The 23,385-nt window shown below is 45.4% G+C and overlaps 1 protein-coding gene across 1 annotated transcript in view; it reads left to right on the plus strand.

Annotated features, from left to right (window-relative positions):
• vwa8 (von Willebrand factor A domain containing 8) overlaps positions 1-23,385 on the plus strand; it is a 75,297-nt gene that overhangs the window by 2,525 nt on the left and 49,387 nt on the right. Inside the window, exons 4-21 of the mRNA XM_084545073.1 lie at positions 39-149; positions 7,445-7,612; positions 7,979-8,143; positions 8,387-8,436; positions 8,517-8,625; positions 8,724-8,828; positions 8,944-9,072; positions 11,068-11,202; positions 11,288-11,365; positions 13,573-13,733; positions 13,888-14,001; positions 17,965-18,154; positions 18,239-18,316; positions 18,397-18,512; positions 18,597-18,697; positions 18,860-18,966; positions 20,797-20,868; positions 22,077-22,153. Of these exons, the coding sequence (XP_084401199.1) occupies positions 39-149; positions 7,445-7,612; positions 7,979-8,143; positions 8,387-8,436; positions 8,517-8,625; positions 8,724-8,828; positions 8,944-9,072; positions 11,068-11,202; positions 11,288-11,365; positions 13,573-13,733; positions 13,888-14,001; positions 17,965-18,154; positions 18,239-18,316; positions 18,397-18,512; positions 18,597-18,697; positions 18,860-18,966; positions 20,797-20,868; positions 22,077-22,153 (2,066 nt within the window). The remainder of the gene's footprint in view (positions 1-38; positions 150-7,444; positions 7,613-7,978; positions 8,144-8,386; positions 8,437-8,516; positions 8,626-8,723; positions 8,829-8,943; positions 9,073-11,067; positions 11,203-11,287; positions 11,366-13,572; positions 13,734-13,887; positions 14,002-17,964; positions 18,155-18,238; positions 18,317-18,396; positions 18,513-18,596; positions 18,698-18,859; positions 18,967-20,796; positions 20,869-22,076; positions 22,154-23,385) is intronic.

Consider the following 23,385-nt stretch of genomic DNA (forward strand, 5'->3'; position numbering starts at 1 on the left):
TTTGTGTGCTGAGATGATTTTCCCTTGTTGATAATTAGGAGTTGACCAAACGGGAAGTAGAGTACGTGGCTCTGTCCAGAGACACCACAGAGACTGACCTGAAGCAGAGGAGAGAGATCCGATCAGGGACGGCCTTCTACATAGACCAGGTAACATCTATTTCCCTTTGGACTGTCTGTAAAAGCCACTTTTGAATCTGATTCTTATGCGTTGTGATTGCAAACGCGGATGTCTGCTTCCCTTCACGGATACTGAGAGCTTCTTGACAAATTCCTGGAGTGCTGCCAGAGCTAAAAGAATACAGGACACATTAAAGGACAGTAGGGACAAATGAAACCCAACAAGGAGAGAAACAAACAAGAACAAATGGATCAACATGTGTATACATGATAGGTGCCGCTGTGGCTCATTTCCAGCTCAATACGGGCCGGACGGACTCGGTTATTATCAGAATGTGAGTCTGGTAACATTTCATCATGTTTCATAACTGATACAGAGAAAAAAATACTCTCTTCTTGCAGTTAATCCTAGAACTAGGGATGTCCCGATATATTGTTTTATCTGATACAGATCTTTTAATATTCAGTCTGTCCTTGTCTTCCTTGTCTTCTCCTAGAGTGGACTGGATTCAGTCCAATAAATCTTTCTGTCAAAGTTAATGTAGTGTGGAGAGGGTAGCTGGTACCTTGTGTTCTCTACTCCAGAAATGTTCTGGTCATCCAACGCTGCCATAAACTCCCTAACCCTCTCTGGAAGATGTTTCTCCTTGACGCTGTCTCCAGGAAACTTTTCTCTTCTTCTTTTAAACGTTCAGTGTTTGTTGTTGTTGTTTGGGTGCAGCCTTTGACTGAGTGGACTCCATGGATTCTGTTTAGATGATCAACTACTACCACCTCACCACACATCCACATGGAACAATTCAAACATTGCTGTCTGACTGACTTTCTTCTCCAGAGTGAAGTTCTTCCACACAGCAGACACATGATTTTGATTCCTCTTCCTCGATTTAGATTTTTAGCAGCTGTAGCGCTAGCCAACCAATCGCTAGAACCGAACAAGGAGTCTTCATCTTCATCTTCTTCTTCTTTTTTCCCGATTAATACCATTCCGATACGATCCTTATAAAAATGTCTGGATCATTGAGGATAGATTAAGACATTCTCAACAAATGCTTCAACCACTGTCAATTGTTCTTGTAAACAAATTCAGGTCCAATGGCGTTCAGATGATGTCTATGACTACTGTTACACTTTTGTCCATCACCACATAAAGCCCCGCCCCCCAAACGATCTGATTGGCCCGGCAGAACTTCGCAGGAGCGGAATCGTTTTCCAACGGAGAGACTCCAGACCAACTTTACGCCACAAAACATAAACCTAAAAGTGACCTAGGCTTAGACACAGGCCATTAAAAGCAAACAATCCTTTACATGACATTTTGATTAATTACACTAAAATAATTTTAGAATAGTAATAGTAAGATTCCGGCTAAATGTCTTTTTAATATGATGAAGTCAATGATGGAGGAGGACAAATTTGGCATCTTGCTTCCTGGCTCTGAAATACACCTACTCTCACTGGCACAGACGTTTTCCTCCGTGCCAGTTTTGGATCGATTAAGCTTTTAGCAAACACACGCCCCCGATCTTCAGATTTTCTAAGTTAAGTAACCATAGAAACAAGCCCGGTTTCTCTGAGGGCTTCAGAACTCTCTGTTCACCTCCGTTCGTTCCTCACATCCACAGAAAAAATAAATAAATGTAAACTCCAGAGATGCGCGATCGTTAATCTCCAGCCGGCAGTGACAACTGATGTTAAGCTGTGATACGTAATTATCATTTCACTCAGCCGTGTCATTACTCACTACTAATTAGCACCTGGCTTCGTCGTCAGTGCGAAAAAATAAATTGGTTGCTTAACAGTTTGGATCAACGCCATGGAAACGTGGTTGAGTTGTTGATGTTTTATTTTTGGCACATTAAGTTTTTCACTCATAATCCTGATCTTCTAGATTAAATAAAAACTCAAAGCTAAGAATTAGATTCATTTTCTTTAAATTAAGCTGCGGCTGGAAGAGAGTTATGACTTTGTGGAGTCACTCCTCTTCATTCAGTGCTACTGACAGAGTTGTATTTCATAAATATGTTCAGGTTTCTCAGTGAATGCAGGGCTTGAGAAGAAAACGTCTGTGTTTGTCTATACCGCACACACTTAAACTTGTAAATCTTTCACTGAGTGGTTTTTCTACTGTCATAGACGGAGAGGTGGCTTGTCTGAGTCCCGTTAATCATCTGGGCTTTCACACACTGATGCTGATGTGGCAGTTTTTCAGCTCTAGCACGTTTTTTCTTTCTGATTTAAAAAAAAAAATCATGGTTTCAGATCAGACGTCTCATTAACATCCGTCCCGGCCAATCGAATCCAAGAGCGTCCATCTTTAAGTTCCTGTGTTCACACCTGGTATTAAAATGCATCTCCACATGCGTCCTGGGCCAGCACTTGAAATCTGATCTCAAGTTTTGCGCACCAAGGACACTTGTGTGTGCGTCATAAACAAGTTGTGAAGTCTTTCTCTTTCACTGACATCACATGTGTTACGTTATTATTTCTTTATTTATTGCCGTCCTAAGTTCAACTCGGATAATTGAATCCTGGAAGCCTCCACATGTGTCGTAATTTTACTGCTGTGCTGCTTGACGCAGAAAGATTTCCAGAATTAAAGCCACGGGTCATTATTGAGGAAATACGTGGCTCCTTACTCACCGATCAGCCACAACATTATGACCACTGGCAGGAGAAGTAAATAACATCAACCATCTTGTGACAGTTCAATGTTCTGCTGGGAAACTTTTGGACCTGGCATTCATTGGTGTGGATGTTACTTAGACATGTAGCACCCACCTAGACCAGACCAGACACCCCCACCCCATAGCAATGACACTCCTTGATGGCAGCAGACATCCCCAGCACAGGAGCACACACAAAAATGCTTCAGAACAACTAAAAAAAACATGAAGAACAGCACAAGGTGTTGACCTGGCCTCCAAATTCACTAGATCCCAAACTGATCAAGTATCTGTGGGATGATCCACAGAGGCCCCTCCCCTCAAAGGCCCCCCACTAACAAAATTATGTTGCCAAACAAAATATAACAGCAAAAGTCACATAGTTCACCCCTGTGCTCTTAATGTCCAGCACTCTGTAATTTGATTTGATTTGATTTCAGCTTCTGAGTGGAGTAAAACCGTGAAGTTACATCATCTTCCGCGTTAGCTCGATGGGAACGTTTTCGGCCATATCGGGACGGCCTTTCAGCCTCAGTTCCAAATCGCCTTAGAAAACAAATCTTCATGGTTATACCCCTCGTCCAAATTCTCACAAACTATCTCTGAGTGATTAAACCATTTCCTGCGTATCGACTGATGACGCCGTCGCGAATCTGTGAAGACACGCTATCGTTTCCAGGAACAAATAAAGCCCACCAGCCCCTCCAACTCCCTGAGGTTCATCCGCCTCCCGCCACCTCCTCATCAGAAAGAACTCCCATTGTTTCCACGGAAACGGCTCATGTGTGGATACAGCAGTGTTAACGGTACTAATGTGTGTATCTTGGATTGCTTGTTTAAGGTATGGCTGGTGCCTGTGTTTGTGTGTGTGGTTAATATTTGGCCTTTGGGTGCAATTATGTGAGTATAGGAATGCACACATTACAGCATCTGACACTTGTTTTAAGGGCTAGAGACGTGTGGGTGTGAATTAGCGAATCGTTTCTCTCTGAGAATAGTTTGGTAGGAGGTGTCTGTGTGTTAACTAGAGCACCCAGGGATTCCTCAGGGCCCTGTGCTGATTCGGAGCCCCATATAGACGCTTAGCGTGTCAGGCCCTGTGATAACGCTGCTGTCCCTCCCCTCCCCTCCCCTCCCCTCCCCTCCCCTCTCGTACCTCCACTTCACTTCCAGTCTCTTCAGCTCTGTCTCTTTTTCTTCCTCTCCTCCTTCCAAGCATCACCCCAACCCCCTCCCCTGCTGTTTTGGATGAAAGATGCAGTCACATGAATGTAATCGCTTGCTTGTTATGTGTATTTGTAACATTTCCAGTCACTCCTCTTCATTTAGCAGGGGCTCTTATGTAAGACAGCTCACCTCGAACCCACCCTGGAAATAAGACTCTATTACAGTAATGTAAAAGCCTGCCACATCCAGGCTTTGAACGGAAATCAGTTCTTAGCCGTCTAATGGTAGTAGCTTGGCAGAAAGATTGATTATGTAGGCGGTATATAGGATTCATGTTGGAGCCTGCTTGTTTGAGGAAACGTTGGTGATTTAAGTTGCAGGATCCATATTGATTTTGTTGCGATTTTTCTTCTTCTTCTTCTTTGAAGTATTCGCCCAATCCTTATGAAACTTAGCAACCGTCATTGTAATATGCTTGTGTACAATCATGCCAAGTTTCATGAAATTCGGGCTGTAGGGGGTGCTACAACAACTACATGTTTATATCTCACAAACCACCACAGTAAACTGCTTGAAAGTTGACTGTAATAATCTGTGGATGACTCCTTACAAGCCCACCATGTTTCGTGCAATACGGTCTATAGGGGGCGCTACTGGAGACGTGTAAATATTTGAGTCCTATCTCCTACTCTGTTGGCAGACCCAGCTTTCCCCTAGTCACACTCGACATCCTGTCAGGTCTTTACCCACCTGCTTTAGCCTGTCACTCCCTCTAGTGGCAGACTGAGGCAATGGCTTCTGTGTAAGACTGAATACAAGCCCACCACATTTCGCATTTGCATTTCATTAAGCCCCGCCCACGTGATCTGATTGGCCCGGCACATCTTTGCGGGTGCATAATGGGTTCCCAACGGAGAGACTCCAGATTAACATTCCGCCACAAAAAAAAAGATAAAGAATTGTGGGCTCGGAACAACAACTGGAAAACAGGATGTGATATCATGATGATTGCCATGTTGCCATTGACAACTGCTCCGTCCCAACATTTCTTTTTTTATATGACTAGTGGGGGCAGAGTGGTGTTACCCAATCACCAATGAGTCTAGAGGAGGTGTGGACGCGTCGTTGATAACGTGGCTCCGCTCTCAGACAGACGCTGGATCCTAACGGACAAGATACATCAGTGTGGCCGATGGGAGGAAGTGGAGACGGTACAGTCTGTGAAATGTCAGGCATTGTTGATCTAGCCACACTGAGGATATCAAGCATGGTAGCTGCAGCATCATGCTAGGAGGGGGTGATTCTCTGCAGCAGGCCCTGGACAAGAGACAAGAACATGAATGTTCTGGGGCAGATGAGTCAAAACAAGACCTCAGACCAATAGAGAAGTTGTGGCTGGTGCTTGAAAAGGCCTGTTCATGCAACCTGACAGAACTTAAACAATCTGGTAAAGACGAATACAGTAAAACTGACCAGATGTGGAAGCCTGATTGAGACCTATCCACTCAGATTCTTCTTAATAGAGTCTTTAAGAGGGTTTCGGGTTAGGTAAATGGGTAGGAGCCTCCTATTGTATAATTACTGTATAGGTGATTATCTTTCAGCTGGCAACAAGTTATTTAACCCCAACTGATACAATGAGTAGCTTCTCATTTCTTAAACAACCATGTAGAAACTACTAAAACTGGGTTAAGAACTGTCCAACGCATTATTAAAAACTGGAAGGATAGTGGGGAACCATCAGGGTAAGAAGAGAGGCAGATGAAGTGATGCACCCATCATGCCTAGTGTCTACTGTACAAGCCTGTGGGGGCAGTGCTATGATCTGGGGTTGCTGCAGTTGCTCAGGTCTAGGTTCAGCAACATTATGTGTCCAAAGAATGAGGTCAGCTGACTACCTGAATATACTGAATGACCAGGTTATTCCATCAATGGATCATATTCCAAGATGACAATGCCAGGATTCATGGGGCTCAGATTGTGAAAGAGTGGTTCAGGGAGCATGAGACATCATTTTCACACATGGATTGGCCACCACAGAGTCCAGACCTTAACCCCATTGAGAATCTTTGGGATGTGCTGGAGAAGGCTTTGTGCAGTGGTCAGACTCTCCCATCATCAATACAAGATCTTGGTGGAAAATGAACGCAACACTGGATGGAAATAAATCTGGTGACATTGAAGAAGCTTATGGAAACAACGCCACAGAGAATGTGTGCTGTAATCAAAGCTAAAGGCCATCCAAGGAAATATGAGAGTGTGTGACCTTTGTTTTTGGCCAGGCAGTATATATTTTAAGTGATTGACGTTACTTTGTAGAGTTTTTCTTTTGTCAACAACAAATATTCAAGATGACTCCATTTACAGAAACAATAAAACAGAAAATGGGCGTGAATATTTCTCCCACACTCTTCCAATCAAACACGTCCCGTTCCCAGCTACTTTATTTGACTAAGATCACATCGGTGTGTTCACGAAGGAAGTTGGAAGCATACTCACTGTTACACGGTCAATTAAACGTTAACTAAGACACAAAGAGGCTGCTGGAGATGAAATGGAAAATGGCTGATATCACTCTTTAGATTAACACTCACAGTGACATCCATTATGGAGCGTGTGCTAAAAGCGTCTCGGTATCTGTTGGGATGTTTTTTTTTTCCATTTATCCATTTTTTTCCTTCTTCTTCTTCTACTGCATGGTTAGTGTCAGACAGAACACGAGGCCCGTCTGTGTTTTCCCCTCCTCTCTCTTTCTCTCTCTCTCGCCTTCCTGCGTCACTTGCATTTCTAACAATTATCTGATTACAGCGTTTGGTGCCGAAAATGGATCGGGGAGTTAAATATAGAGCATCTGGTCCTCACTATAGTTTTACGGCCGCGCTTCCCACACAACCTGCCACGTATTTACATGTTAACCTAATTACACGGCCGCTCGCTCTGCGGTCCTCCCAGACAGCTAAAGTTTCCTGCCTCTTGACGTCAAACGTGCTTTTTGATTTCTACAGAAATGTGCGTCGCATGTACATGTACACACACACACACACACTTTCTGTGTAAACTGAGCTCTGGCTTCTGATCCCACATTTCGTGGTAAAAAATAGACCTGCTGCTGAAAAGGGCTTAGACTGTTTTTAAACTTTTCCTTCGAAAGGACGTTCCGAACACAATAAACTGAGGATATCCTCAGGAAAAGCTTTATTGCACGCTTATATTTTCATTAGATCACAGGCAGTAAGGAGAAGTGACGCGCAGTTGGTCTTTTTATAAAAGCTTTTAGTCCTGTTAACATTTATAGAAGGTCAGAGGTCATCCCAGACAATGGAGGTGCAGATTTTGACCCCGAGCGTGGACCGATTGCAGTAACAAGGGTGTGTTTAGCTCTAAATGAGCCATTTCCTGACACCAGCGTCTTCCCCTCCGTCCCGATTACTTCTGGAGTATTGATTGACCTCACCGCCGGTTTGTCTCGACCTCCCCTGTGCTTGTCCCCAGTGCGCCGTGAGGGCAGCGACGCACGGTCGAGTCCTGGTCCTGGAGGGGTTGGAGAAGGCAGAGAGAAATGTCCTGCCCGTCCTCAACAACCTGCTGGAGAACAGAGAGATGCAGCTGGAAGACGGACGCTTCCTGATGTCGGCGGAGCGCTACGACAAGCTGCTGCAGGTCAGGGCAGTTTATCAGCGAAACACCGAGATGATCTTTTTGAAAAATGACAGCAGCTACAGACGTCTCCGTGTCTGGGTGTCGTCCAGCTTAACCCCTGTTTACATTTATGAGAACAAATGTATTTTTATGATCGAGGCTGTTCATGAAGCCGTTTCTATTTCAAGCTTCACACCTAAGCAGTGAATGTTCACACTACTCCTACAGAGCTCTTGGTGCGTTTTAAGGAATTAAAGCCGTAAATACTGTGTGACATTCACAGACTGTACTTGTTAGATGGAGCTCTGTACCTGCAGCCTCCTGCACAGAAACGTGTCTAACGAATATGTCAGACTGTGAATGTTTTAATTCCCCGATACGTTGCAGGATCATACCAAAGAGGAGCTGGACGGCTGGAAGATCGTCCGCGTGAGCGAGGACTTTCGGGTCATCGCTCTCGGTCTTCCTGTTCCTAAATACAAGGGCAACCCGCTGGATCCTCCCCTCCGCTCCCGCTTCCAGGCCAGAGACATCTACTACCTACCGTTCAAGGTCGGTCCAGGAATTCAGAGATTATCTAAGAGCAGCACCACAAAAAGGTCCCAGTAAGGAGAAAAAACGAGGGCACAAGCGAAAGAGAGCTCAAATAATTCACATAGAGAACATTGATTTGTGTATAAACTAAAGAAAATAGCAAATACTTATACTGGAAAGAGCTGGAAAAAGCTTTTTTGAGAAATTGGCAGGCTACACCAGGTTCTTATCCATTCATCAGGATCTTCTTTGTGTTTTTAGGACCAGTTGGAGTTGTTGTACGCAGCAGGACCAAATATTGCTGCAGAAAGGTAAAATAGAAGAAGACACAAACTGAATCTTGGACCTTCTTAATTGTCATTAGTTCTTAACGGTGTATCCTGTGCTTCAGGGTGTCCCAGCTGCTGTCGCTAGCGACGACTCTGTGCTCCCAGGAATCATCCAACATGGGCCTTCCTGACTTCCCCGTGGACAACCTGCTCCCTGCCCTTCATGTCCTGGTGAGATGCAAGTGGAAACAATAAAAATCAAAGGATTAAAAAGATGAAAGATGTACCTCTGGTAATCAATGCTTGTCTGCTTTTCTGTGTGGTTGCAGAATGCTTTTCCCATGCTGTCCTCACAGCAGCTAGTCCAGAGACTCTACCCCTACGACAGCATCCTGGGCAAGGATGGGCGCAAGGCAGTCGAGGGAGTACTCAGTGTAAGTCCAGATGCGAGGCCACCTGTGCTCACTTGTCCTGCTCTGATCATGAGATGAAATATATTCTAATGTATTCCTTATATTTCCCCGATGTCCTCTACGGCGTCTCTCGCAGCGATTTGAGCTTCTGGATGGTCGTCGCCAGCCGGCGCCCAACGCCGTCTTGAGCGTGTCCACGACTAAGGATCTCGAGGGCCACGCAGATGTCACATTACGCGTCGCAGACAAGGACGTCACCTTTCAGGTAACGGTGGAGTGGCTGCGTACAGAGTAAAACGCAAGACCTTCAGTCTGGTATGCAGAGCGCGTAGGCTACATTAGTGCACAAATATTACTCAAAGCATCAGCGGATCTTCAAACAAGTCCCGAAAGAAGACAAATAGAACCCAGTCAAACAAATACAACATGATTATCATACTTACGCATTCATTTAGCCATAATAATTAATCATTTGTTCATATCAGTGACTTACAAAAGTGAGTGAACCATTATTTCCGGTATCTGCTGTGACCTCCTTGTAACTAAATGTTTCTGGTAACTGCTGATCAGTGGTCTACAGCGGCTTGGAGGAATTTTAGCCCATTCCTCAGAAACAGAACCACTTCAGTTCTGAGATGTTGGTGGTTTTCCTCACATGAACTCTATTGGATTAAGGTCAGGACTTTGACGTGAGCCGTTCCTAAACATTCATTTGGTTTTGCAACTCGCCAACATGTAATATTGGCTAAATTTGTGAGCATTGGCATGTGTAATATTTCAGATCCATTTGTTTGACTGTATATTACATATAGCTAAGCCAATTTTTTAAATGTATTTTTTATGAGTGGGGCTCGATTAAAAAAATTAACTAATTAGAGGCTTTGTAATTAATTAATTAATCGCGATTAATCCCATTTTAATCGCATAACGATATTTGCCCCAAAAAGCAACATTTTAAATGGATTTTAGTGAATCAAATAATACACATGACAGACATGAATATTGTAAACTCAAACTCTTCTAATGTCTGGAAATAATGGATTTAATGGCATTTCAATTCAAAACAGTAGAAAATATCCCAGGCCAAAACTGAACAGACCTAAAGTTAAAGTGCCATTTCAGAACAGTATTGACTTCAAATGGTAAGCAAAGTTCGGGCTGCCGGCACCTCTTGTTCGCACTCGGACCGGGACTGATAGCGCTAACTGCTTCGGTGGTTTCTGTGCTCGCTGCATGGCACCGTAGGGTTGAAGTGCTTCAGTGGTATGCAAACCCTGTTTTGCACAATTTGTACAAAACCACACTTTTATCAAGGCGTCCATTAAGTAGTTGTTTTTTTTTTGCCTTCCATCAGTCCAAGCGACGTACTTTCATCTGATTCCTCCATATTGGTAGCCGTTAGCCAACGTTCCATGTTGTTTGGAATTGCGATTAAATGCGTTAATTTTTTTAACACTATAATGTTTTTGTAAGTAATTAATCGTTCAAGTCCCACCCCTGTTATTTTTATTCCTTGCTTCCTGCTATAAAACCATGTGCAACTATTTCTATTGCTTCACCTGCATACGATGACGTTTTAAATTATGACAATAAATGACAAGAACCACCATTTAAACATTTAATTTTTTTTGCCTTCATATGAGAAAAACATTGAAGAAAAAAAGAGGAAAGTTGTTACTGTTTCTTCTCAGACTGGACAATCTCGACTGTCCCCATGGGCGCGATCACTCGACCCTCATTAAATTACAAACTGAAAAACACGTCCCAGACACAACAGAGACTTTGAATCTGTCACAGAGACGTCCTTCGTCACATGGCAGACCACACACACAGACGGGACGGACGGACGGACGGACAGACAGAAGGCAGACGCTCTGTATCAGCAGCTTGGCCGTCGTGATTCTGTGCAGCGGAGTCTGTAAATATTTTTATCAGTCTTTAATTCTTCCTCTTGGATGAAAAAGCGTCGTGTCACCGCGCGGGCTTTGGAAAGAACCGAGATCTGTTCCAGACTTCTAAGAATAGTGGTGCTGATCTTCCAGTCGAACAGATGATATCACTCTTATTAACTCTGGGAAGCTGCGTAGGCAATAATCCCTTTGGCTCCTAACATGCAGGCCTGTACGTCTCACAGACAGGTTGATAACACTGTTGCTGGACAATGCAGCGACGCTCATCATCCTCTGATTCATGTTTTATTTAAAGGGGTATTTTTCATTTACGGTGATTTAGTTGTCGCTTGCTGATTTCTTGACTTCAGGTCCCGGCAGGCGCCAAGGAGCTGCGTCCGCCCAACAGCAGCCCCGCCTTCATCAACACGCCCAGCCACTCCCAGCTGATGGCGGAGATGATGCAGTCACACATGGTTAAGGACATCTGTTTAATCGGAGCTAAGGTAGCTAACGTGTGATGCTCAACACACACTCACACACTGGAGGCTAGCTCTGATTTTAATAACGAGGATGATTTCTGTTTCACAGGGTTGTGGCAAGTCGGTGATTGCGAGAGAGTTTGCTGAGATCCTGGGTTACAGCATGGAGCCGGTCATGCTCTACCAGGTAAATGAGGACGTTTTGAAAAGGTTCAGCGTGTCGGATCTCTGGAGAAAGACTCTTTTTTTGTGTCACAAAGCCAGTTATTAATGAGACAGTCCTCTCCACCATATGTCCCTCCTTTGACCTACTTCAGTAAAACAGACCAAGCAGCATTTCAAGGTTTTTGCTTCCTGTAGCTAAATCTGACCTTTATTCTTTCATCGACGGCATATACTTGCTTTCATCTAAGCAGCTTTATCTCTTGATATACACCGATCAGCCATAACATAATGACCACCTTCCTAATATTGTGCAGGTCTCCCTTGGGGTGACTCATCAGAGTATGGACATGGGCCTTCTGAGGGTGTCCTGTGTTGTCTGGCAACACATTGTTGTTAGTGGGGGGGGGTCTTTGAGCGGAGGGGCCTCTGTGGATCATCCCACAGATACTTGATCAGTTTGGGATCTAGTGAATTTGGAGGCCAGGTCAACACCTTGTGCTGTTCTTCATGTTTTTTTTTTAGTTGTTCCTAAAGAGTTTCCCAGCAGAACATTGAACTGTCAGAAGATGGTCAATGTCATTTACTTCTTCTCCTGTCAGTGGTCATAATGTTGTGGCTGACCTGTTGTAATCAAACCTCAAAGAGGAGGCTTCAACCACTTGGGCAGGTGGAGATGCATGAGAGCAAATAGCTCACGGGGTCATAGAAACTCCACTTGTTCCATTAACGGTTAAAAATGATTTTAGAAAACATACTACATGTCTATAAATGTAAAGCTTTGTGTGTGTGATTGTGTGGAACGCAGTCATCTGGGTGATGACTGTGCAGGAAGTGGGTGTGCGGGAGCTTTATGTATTAAATGCATCATGCCGCGGCTATTTTTAGCCGGCTGAGGTCAGGGGTGACTTGCGCTGCGGGAATTGCGGAATCCTTCGCCAGTCCATTCATCTGGTCGTCTCTGAAAATCCCATTTTTGGAAAAAAAAAAAAAGAAGGTGACATGTCAGGGCGAGGGGTGGCTGGTTGGAAATAAAAAATGAGCAATAATAATCTCTAAAAGTGCTAAAACGGGGATATAAGGTCTGGATTTACCTCCATATACACACGTATAATCCCGCTTACTGATTAAATTGGAACAAAGGACAACTACTGCACCCATCTACTGTATAAATGAACCCTTGGTGAACCAGTGGTCAAATCCTGGTTTAAAAAATAAATAAATAAAGCAAACCCACAATTTAGAAATAGCCAAGCATCTATTTTTGTCAACTTATCCACAGTCTGGTCATGGTAGCAACAGAATAAACAAGGTTCTTAGTCATCCAGGTCATGGAAGGTCCCAAAAAAGATGAAACAGGAGTAACTGGACTTGTAGAGTTTCTTGAAGACGCTTCATCCGAGTAGCTTCTTCACTTCTAAAAGGCTGGTAGAGAGTTTAAATAGCCGCAATCTGTGGGTGTTACTCATCACAAGTTAGTATGAGATCTGTAGTTCCTCCTTTAATTCTGGGGTCTACCCTGGTGAAGGAGTAGCAGCTCTACTGCCGAGGCCTGGACAGCTCAGTCGGTAGAGCATCTTTTAATCTGTGGGTTCAGGGTGAAACTTTTGGGGTGGGGAGATGATCGAAGGGTCAGAGGTGCGCTTCCTCCCGCATCCATGGATTGGTGGGTGCCTTGAGCAAGCACCTAACCCCTAAATTGCTCCCCGAGTGAAGGGTCGCAGGGGGGCTGGAGCCTATCCCAGCTATCATTGGGGCGAGAGGCGGGGTACACCCTGGACAGGTCTCCAGTCTATCACAGGGCTAACACAGAGAGACGGACAACCATTCACACTCAACGCCTACAGCCAATTTAGAATCACCAATGAACCCAACCAGCATGTCTTTGGACGGTGGGAGGAAGCTGGAGAACCTGGAGAGAACCCACGCAGACACAGGGAGAACATGCAAACTCCTACGACTTCATCCAGGCACCAAATGCGCATCCGAGCCAGTTTCTGACTTAATGCAAAGTGTCTCTTTTGCGTGGGGAACAAATTATGCAACCTCCGTCTGAGCTGTGACGTGGTGGCGCGATATTGAACATGACAGTCACGCTCAGCACACATATACACAGCGGAAATGTGCTCTTGAGTGTTATCTGTAAAGGAGAGGTATCAAGTTTGCAAGAAAATCCCTTCCTCCTTTTCCTGTTCCCTTTTCTCCACCCTCACCTTTCTCTTTGTCTTCCAGGACATGACGGCCAGGGACCTTCTCCAGCAGAGGTACACTCTCCCGAATGGAGACACGGCGTGGAGGCCGTCCCCGCTCGTCTCCGCTGCCATTGAGGGCAAGCTCCTGCTCCTGGACGGCATCCACAGGGTCAACCTGGGAACCCTGGCTGTGCTGTCACGGTACTTCAGCTCAAGCACTTCCACGATTTACTCGCCGGGCTAATTTTAGAATACTGTTGATATTAGTGCTTTCATCCTTTCTGTGCGCTCTCCCTCAGGTTTTAAAACATGTCTTAACTCCCCCGCTCTCTCTTTCCACTGCTCTGCATCCCAGGTTGCTCCATGACAGGGAGCTGGATCTGTATGATGGAACCAGGCTGCTCAGATGGGACAGATACCAGACCCTGAAGGAAGAGCTGCAGTTTAGTGACGAGCAACTGCAAGAGAGGTATACGCACACACACACGGGTCAGCACACGGCGGTGGGGGGAAAGGTCAGGAGCATTTTAAGAGCGTTTCAGAGTTTGTATAAATCACGGAAACTCGACAGGTGTGGTCCCTGGCTTTTTGAAACTAATAATAACTACGCTCATAAGTGCTGTTACATTAGGGGAAATGAAGAGAGACAAATGATGCTGAGATCTGTGATGATAGCATGTTTTGACCTTAGTGTCTTAGGCTTGTTACGTACTCCACGAGAAGCGAGAAGTTTGTTCTCGCTCCTAGGGCTGCAAGAACAAGAACAAAGTTCGTTCTTGGGGTAATTTACGTTTCACGAGAAACTCAAGTGCCGAATTCCAGGCCCAAGTCCTCATAGGCCCCTCCGAATGCTGCATACGTCACACACACTAAGCATTGTGGGAAATGTGGTAGATGGACGACGAGGAGAGGCGATTTTCTTATTATGTTTGAAACGCGCTAAGCGAAGAAGAAAGAAAAAAAGTTCTGCACAGTTGATGTGTCGAGAACAAAGTCATAGGCCCCTCCCACTGCAGCATATGTCACACACGCTAAGCATTCTGGGAGATGTGGGAGACCACACTTTTGACGACCTTGTCCGTCTGTTTATGCCGTTCATCACAAACAGTATGCCGATCTCTACTCAGGAGAGATTAGCGGTTACTGAGAATATTAGCATCTGGGAGCTAACAGAGTGGCCGCTAGCATTTCTGCTTTTACCGCGCCCACTTCCAATTTCTGACAAATCACAGAATAGTTGCCAGACACCACAAGCAAAAAGTTCTGACGTCATTTTGTTCTTGCAGCTTGTTCTCGACACGTCAACCGGGCAGAACTTCTTTTCTTCTTTGCTTAGCGCGTTTCCAAAATAATAAGAAAAGTGCCTCTCCTCGTCGTCCATTTACCACATTTCCCACAGTGCTTAGCGTGTGTGACATATGCAGCTGTGGGAGGGGCTTATGAGGACTTGGACCTGGATTTCGGCGCTTGAGTTTCTCATGAAACGTAACTCACCCAAAGAACGGACTTTGTTCTTGTTCTTGCAGCCTTAGGAGCGAGAACAAATTTCTCTTTTCTTCTTACAGAGTGTGTAACAAGCTTTAGTGTCGTCATCACTGAGTTTTGAGGGATGATTAAAGAAGAAATATAAAACATAAGAACTGGGGAATCGGTCTGTCGCTGCTGATTTATTTAATTTGATTCAATTCCAATTCAAAAGCTTAAAACTAATGTCGTTGGTTCCTGAGATTTGTGAGATGTCCACATTATTCTAGCTGTAGTTTCACATGATGTGCTCTGTTATATCCCTTTTAAATCCAATCAGCTTTTAGCCCTGACGACGTCAGGTTTCAGATCTCAATGTTTTCAGATTTCTGAGAAAAGATGCAGGAAATGGCTTGTATTTAAAAAAACAAATGAAGATCGACATACATTTTTTAAACCCAGCCCTGAAGAAAACCAAAAGAAACTCACATCAGCAAAGTTAAGAGTCATTTGTTATTCCTTCTTTTTTGTTGCGCCTCTGAGGGGGAGTGTGGGGGCGGGGGGGCTGTTACCAGGTGTTCAGGCTGAAAATAGAGCTGGAGTCTGCAGACGTGGGGAGAGCTGAAAATGACTTGATCTCGCCGCATCTCCACGACCAAAAACAAATCCAGCGCAGTGGTTTATAAAAACATTTCTAAAAACATGCAGCGTCACCGATATATCGTGTGTGAGTGACTGTTGTCGGTCTTGACCTTAGCTGTTCCCTGTATTTGACTCATGCAGCGAGTTTATGTACATGCACATAAAAAAAAAACATTTGTGTGTGTGTGCACGCGTCTTAAAAAAACCCACCTAAGCTGGCGGAAAGGATGTTTGTGGTGGGGCGTCTGGGCTGGAATAAAACCCACTTCCTCTTCCTCCACTCATGTGGCTCAGACGAAGTGTGTGTGTGTGTGTGAGTGTGTGTTCACCAGGATTCGATGTGCGCTATCGTCCTATATCTTAAATCTCAACATTCAGTTTAATATTTAATATTCCTGGGAAAACGGTAAACAGATTGAAGAGTTTGGACACACCTCTTCATTCATTAATTCATTCATTCACACTCACACCTACGGCCAATTTAGAATCACCAATGAACCTAACCAGCATGTCTTTGGACGGTGGGAGGAAGCTGGAGAACCTGGAGAGAACCCACGCAGACACAGGGAGAACATGCAAACTCCACATAGGAAGGAACCAGTTGACCATGATGGATTAGAACCCAGAACCTTCTTGCTGTTGAAGCACCAGTGCTAGCCACCACCACACCACCGTGCCGCCCACCTCCTCATTCAACGTTCATTCAACTAAAGACGTTAAAACTGTGACGAAGCGCTTATGGAGTAATGCAGTAAACAAAAAAAGGGGGTTATACGGCCCGTGGGCCACAACCGGCCCACCAGAGGGTCCAATCTGGCCCGTGCCATGAATTTGCAAAATGTGACAAATGACGTAGAAGACGTTAACTGCAGTTTTTCAATAAAAGTAGCTGCTGATCCGAATGTTTTAGCCAGAGTACTGAGACAGCAATGTGCTGAAATAGTTTTTAAGGTTGTTCCTAAAATGATCTGTAAGGTTTCGTGGTGATGAGCTAGGGCCCAAATGCAGGACACGGACACAAGGAAATGAAACTGGATGAAATTATAAAGACAGACAAGAAGTTAAACTTAAATCCAACGAGAAAACTGAAACATTCAAAACTCCAATACATGAGTTCATTCAATGTGAACATTTTCATAATCTACTTGTTCTTATTTGCACTGAAGCAAAGTAAAAATCTTGAGTTATTTATAGGTTATTGTGCTGTTACATTCCTGGTCCGTCCATTTTGAAAAGAAATTGGGTTGTAAGTGGCCCCTGTTCCACCTTTGCACACTCTTCTCTCAACAAGCTTCATGATGGTAGTCAACTGGAACAGTTTTCCAACAGTTTTGAAGGAGTTCCTGGAGGTGTTCAGCTCTTGTTGGCTGCTTTGCCTTCACTCTGAGGTCCAACTCATCCCAAACCATCTCACCTGGATTTAGGTCTTCTGATTGTTGAGGCCAAACATGTGGTCGTGTGGTTCCATAACCTGGAGGTGGGTTTGGGGTCATTGGGTGACGCTGTTGGGGAAAATCAGTGCACGATTAACCAGGATGACTAGCATGGCGTTCTGCGTCGACACGCCGTCCCATCTGGTGCCACCTTTAAAGCACCTCCACGCTATCACACCTCCTCCATGCTTCATGATGGGAACCACACATGTAGAAAATTCCCTTTTGACAAGGCTCATCTGTTAAATGGAAACCATTCCAGGTGACTACCTCATGAATTTCCTCCAGGCTACGTAGGCAGTATCAGACCTGAACCCAGGTGAGATGGTTGAGGATGAGTTGGACTTCATTGTTCTTTTGCCTTCAGTGTTAATCTAATCGAAAAAACAAGTAAAAGGAGTTAAATTCTTGACTGGTACTTCACGAGTCTTGTCTCATTATTGATGTTTGCATTAAATCCATTACAGAGGTGAATGTATAGAGCACAGAAGAGTCTATGTGAACAAGTGAAAAGCAAACTTCCTCCTGACCTTTTTAAACGAGTAGTTGAAGACGTTGGGTAAGAGCCTCATCTAAGAAACGTCCTCCCACACATTCATCCAGTGGCGACGACGACGGTTAGCCTTCGCCCACAGTGGAGTAAATATATCCCGTCGCGGCGCGGGTGTCTCTGTGGTTTGATAGAAATGGACTTTGCTGTCCTCTTGAATCAGAGGATTTCACGTCCGGCTGTCAGAAGTCGTGCTCTCGACCCTGACGCAGATTCGGTCGGACACTCTCTCGCAGGCGCAATCGCGTCCGTGACGAACGCGACGTGCACCTGCGTTTGGCATCTTCTCCAACGAGGCCGAACAGATGTTTTTATCTGTGTGTGATTGTGTGTGTGTTTTCAGATCGATCTTCCCCATACATCCATCGTTCAGAGTGCTGGCCCTGGCCGAGCCCCCCGTGGTGGGCGCCGGTTCAAGCAGCAGCAGCAGCAAAGGTCAGCAGTGGTTGGGCCCAGAGCTGCTCACTATGTTCCTGTACCACACTGTTACACCGCTGGCCAGAGCAGAGGAGATGGACCTCATACAGGGGCTGGTGAGTCAGGTGTTTGCTCAAAGCACCTTAGCTGTGGACGTAGAAGGCTTCTCTAACCACTAGTCCTTCTCATTCTCTCATCAGACTCCTAATGTTCCATCAGAAGCAGCAGAGCAGCTTTTGCATCTCACCCACAGTCTCCGTCAGACCAACGACCCCACGGTAAGCCTGCATTGATTTCTTCGTCTCCACCGTCTGCGCGATGGAGGTTATTTATTTGTGAACGGCGTCCGTCTCTCCAGGCGCAGTCTCTGGCCTCGTCTCTGTCCACCAGACAGATGTTGAGGATCTGTCGCCGTCTCTCTCAGTACCCGGAGGAGAGCATCGCCCGGGCCGTCAATAAGGCCTGTCTCTCCAGGTAAACTCCCCCACCCCTCCCCCCTTTAAGTCTGTTGTTCTTCAGTGTTTTTATTAAGCTCTAGGATCGTGTGTCTTGCTGTAGGTTCCTGCCCAGCCTGGCCCGGGCCTCTCTTGACAAAAGCCTCGCCAACTGCTCCATACAGGACACGCCGGAACCCGCTGAAAACGCTCTTGATTATCGCTGTGAGTCTAAATAAGATTCATCAAACTACTCGAAGATTTCACAGATGAAAATCAGGAGTTGTTGTTGTTTTAAGGTTTTAAGGTTTTCATGGTAGATCAGGTTCTGAATCAGCATCTGAATCCAAATATTATTATTTTTTATTCCCTTGGTTATGTCTCCAGGTACGGTAAAGGACGGGGTGTTGACTATCGGCAGCGTGTCTGCTCCCGTCTACAAACCCAGCGAGAAGATGAAGATTCCAGACGTCCTCTTCTATGATAATCCTCAGGTGACCACACACGACTGTGTCTAATCTGTGTGTCTACATCTGAAGTAAATCTGTATCATTAAAACAAAAACGCATCTTATCTAGTGAAGAACGTTGATCTACAGGACATGGCTGAGATTATATCACAGATTAGAGACAGATACGTAGTAGAGCAGTTTTCTTTCTTTCTCCTCTCTTCTGTTTTCATCGTCCACTTTCTTTCTTGTTATCATCGTCTTTGTTACATTAAGCAATATTATTTCATTAGGAATCTATCTATCTATCTATCTATCTATCTATCTGTCTATCCTTCCATCCTTATATCTATCTATCTGTCTATCCTTCCATCCTTATATCTATCTATCTGTCTATCCTTCCATCCTTATATCTATCTATCTATCTATCTATCTATCTGTCTGTATATCTATCTATCTATCTATAAATCCATCCATCCATCCATCTATAAATCCATAAATCCATCCATCCATCCATCCATCCATAAATCCGTCATCCGTCCATCTATAAATCCATCCATCCGTCCATCCATCCATCCATCATCCGTCCATCTATCCATCCATCCATCATCCGTCCATCTATCCATCCATCCATCCATCCATCATCTATAAATCCATCCATCCATCCATCTATAAATCCATAAATCCATCCATCCATCCATCCATCCATAAATCCGTCATCCGTCCATCTATAAATCCATCCATCCATCCATCCATCCATCCATCCATCATCTATAAATCCATCCATTCATCCATCCACCTATAAATCCATCCATCCATCATCTATCATCCATCATCCGTCCATCTATCCATCTGTCCATCCATCCATCCATCCATCCATCCATCCATTCATCTATAAATCCATCCATCCATCCATCCATCCATCCATCATCTATAAATCCATCCATCCATCCTTCCATCCATCCATCCATCTATCTATCTATCTATCCGTTTTACAGGATCATTAAACATCACGTCTTTAATTCTCCTCTGTGTTTGTGGATCAGTGTGAGCAGCAGCAGCCATGATTTCCCTGAACAGTGGAGCTGAGCTCTTAGTTGTGACACAAAACGAGTCCAGAAAACACACCTTCCATTTGACCGCTCCTTCAGGACGGGAAGTCTGTTTGAGTGTTTGCAGATTTCACACGACGGTCACGCCGGCTTTAGTGCGCACGACTGTGGGTGTAAAAATCTTTTCCTCTCTCTCCTCGGCCCTAGTTTTGTCTGCTTTCACTTGAGGCGGAGTGATTTTAGACGAACACTCGACGCATTGTTTGCTGATCTCTCGTATTGCCTACGTCTTGCAGAGAGTTAAGACCGTCCTATTAAGAACATGTTTCTGTTCAGTCCCGCTGCTGATTCAGTTTCCAGAAAGCATTTATACGTCAGCCTTTGTGTATTTAGACTCCGGTGTCTCGTGCCTGGTTCCCGTCTTATTTGGCCCCAGTGTGACTAAACCACAGCGTGCCCAGAGAGGAACCAGCTAAGGAAATGACACTCTGACATCCTCTGGCAACGCCGGTGACGCCATACGACCCAGATTTCTCTCTTTCTCCCTGTCCTCGTTCTGCCCTTCTTTCGTTCTTTCTTTCTCCTCCTCCTCTTCCTCCTCCGCCTGCTTGTGAAATAAAAAACGTGGAAGAGATGGGATGAGAGGTAAAGAGGATGCCCTACTTTTTCGAATGACCTGTTTTCTGAAAGCCAACTTCCAAATTTGGGCCCAAACCCGACCCACGCAAGGACAATGAATAATGATTCCACCATCTCCATCTGGGTTCTGTGTCATTTCCTCATCTTTTTGTATTTTGAATGTGTTTTTTTTTTTGTTTGTGCAGCACATGATGGTGATGGAGGACATGTTGAAAGACTTCCTGTTAGGAGAGCACCTCCTCTTGGTGGGCAACCAGGTGAGCGACACATCACATCTACTGCACTTATCGAGCCTTTGTCCGTGAAGGCCTAATTCTGATCTCCCACTGTTTTGTCACGTGCATCAAACAGAGGTCAGGCTTGTGTCTGCAGAGGTGAGTCTGTTCAGCCAAGTAGACCACAAATGTCAGCACATGTCACGTTATGAAACAGATCCCCCTGCACCCTGATGTCACCCTGCAGCTCCACACGCTCACTGTGGGCGTGAGGACACATGTGGCACTTCCTTCGGGGACACTCCGCCGCCCACGGTCTAGTCTTAACGGGCAGGGTTAAAGGGAGGACAGAGACGCGGCGCGCGCCTTCTCATTAGTGTTTACGAGTCGGCTCGGTGTGCGAGGGATGTTTCGGCGGGGGGGAGGCCGTTTGCAAATCCGAGAGCGCGACCACGCATGGCCGAAGCCGAGACGTTGGGAGCTGTCAGAGCGGCTTACTGATCATGCGGCAGACTGCGCCCGGGGATTCTGCAGAGAGGCCGGCCCCGTGGGAAGCCAGCGGGAGTCCCGGAGAACAGCCCCTGTCAGAACGTAGCACCGTCAAAGCTGAGGGACACACTCGGCTCCCCCCCTGTCAGCGCAGCCTCTCCACACATGCAACGGACACCTCTTGGTCTCCCTCTTTGTCACTGAAATACACATACACCGATCAGCCACAACATTATGACCACTGACAGGAGAAGTAAATCACATCAACCATCTTGTGACAGTTCAGTGTTCTGCAGGGAAACCTTTGGACCTGGCATTCATTGGTGTGGATGTTACTTAGACATGTAGCACCCACCTAGACCAGACCAGGCACCCACACCCCATAGCAATGACACTCCTTGATGGCAGCAGCCATCCCCAGCAGGATGCAGCCTGACACAGACATACACACAAAAACACTTTAGGAACAACTCAAAAAAACATGAAGAACATCACAAGGTGTTGACCTGGCCTCCAAATTCACTAGAAACTGATCAAGTATCTGTGGGATGATCCACAGAGGCCCCTCCCCTCAAAGCCCCCCCCCCCACTAACACCATCCTGTCATCAGACACCACAGGACACCCTCAGAAGGCCCATGTCCATTCTCTAATGAGTCACCAGACCTACACAATATCAGTCTTAATGTTATGGCTGATCGCTATATATTTAATTTATCGGTGCATTTTCTTCATCGGTCTGTTTATATGTCCCCTCCACAGGGCGTGGGTAAAAATAAGATAGTGGACCGGTTCCTGCACCTGCTCAACAGGCCCAGAGAATACCTGCAGCTCCACAGGTGAGCACAAGCGACTGTTTTATTACGCAACTCACTGATTTATTGTGTTGTTGGTATTTTTTTTCCCCCTTCTTTTCAGCGTGTCGTCTTTCAGGCAGCTCACATGAATGCATTTGTTGTGTTATTGCGCAGTATTTGCACAAATCTGGTCTATTCTATTAACACAAAGGCAGGTGGGCTGGAGCCTATCCCAGCTGTCATTGAGTCGAGAGGCGGGGTCCAGCCTGGACAGGTCTCCAGTCTATCACAGGGCTAACACAGAGAGACACTCACACCTACGGCCAATTTAGAATCACCAATGAACCTAACCAGCATGTCTTTGGACGGTGGGAGGAAGGCCGAGGGATTTGAACCCAAACCTTCTGCCATGAATATACGGGAGGGCGGCATTACATTAGCTTAAACACGTATGATTGTAATACCTCGACGTACCAGGAGCTTCCAGAGGGGCGTCCCAAGAAGAAATGATCTGCTTTGATTTGTGTTGCTGTCATAACACAGGACACTAGTTTTTAGCTGTATTTAATGTGGTTGATGCTTTCAGGAGTAATAATCACATGTTGCTTCTAAGCATTTGCAGATCTCCAACAGAACGAACAAAGTAGCTCTGTTCAACGGAGATAAAAGCCGTCTGCATGTTCTCTCTCCCTCCACCCTGCCAGCCTTGGCCCTCTCTTCTAAAGGGTATCAAAAAACTATTTTGGTCCTCAGTAAATTAGGCCACAGAACCAGGACTCCACATGTTAAAAAAGAGAAACCCATTTGAAGAAGTCCTCGTTAGCTTGGGGTCTCTCCTTCTATAAATACTCAGTCGATCACACCTTCGAGAAAAAAAAATCAGGCCGGAGCTGCTCAACCGTGAGATCAATGTGTTGTGTGCTGTGAAATCCGCCTCCCTGATAAATACAGCTCAGATCGATCGGAGGAGGCAGGAGAAAGGGGGCGGGGCCTTGTTTTGAGCTTACCACTAATGAGAAAGCAGCGTTTTGCGTGTCACGAGCAAGAAACGGAGTGACGGAAAAGAAATGCTTCACCGGCGGCAAATTCTCCGATGGCCTTCACTTAAAAAGACATAAGCTGATTTACTCCTCTTGGCCTGCGCACGTGAAGTTTGTCAAAGTCTTGTGAAAGTCGAAGTGGAGCCGAGCACGGATGTGGCCTGGTTAGCTGCTGTAGCAGCCGCTAATATTAGACCGGGGCTGGAGCAGAAAGATCTGTGCATGTGGCTTCTG

Source organism: Chelon labrosus, assembly GCF_963514085.1.
Source record: "Chelon labrosus genome assembly, chromosome: 5".
Classification (NCBI taxonomy): domain Eukaryota; kingdom Metazoa; phylum Chordata; class Actinopteri; order Mugiliformes; family Mugilidae; genus Chelon; species Chelon labrosus.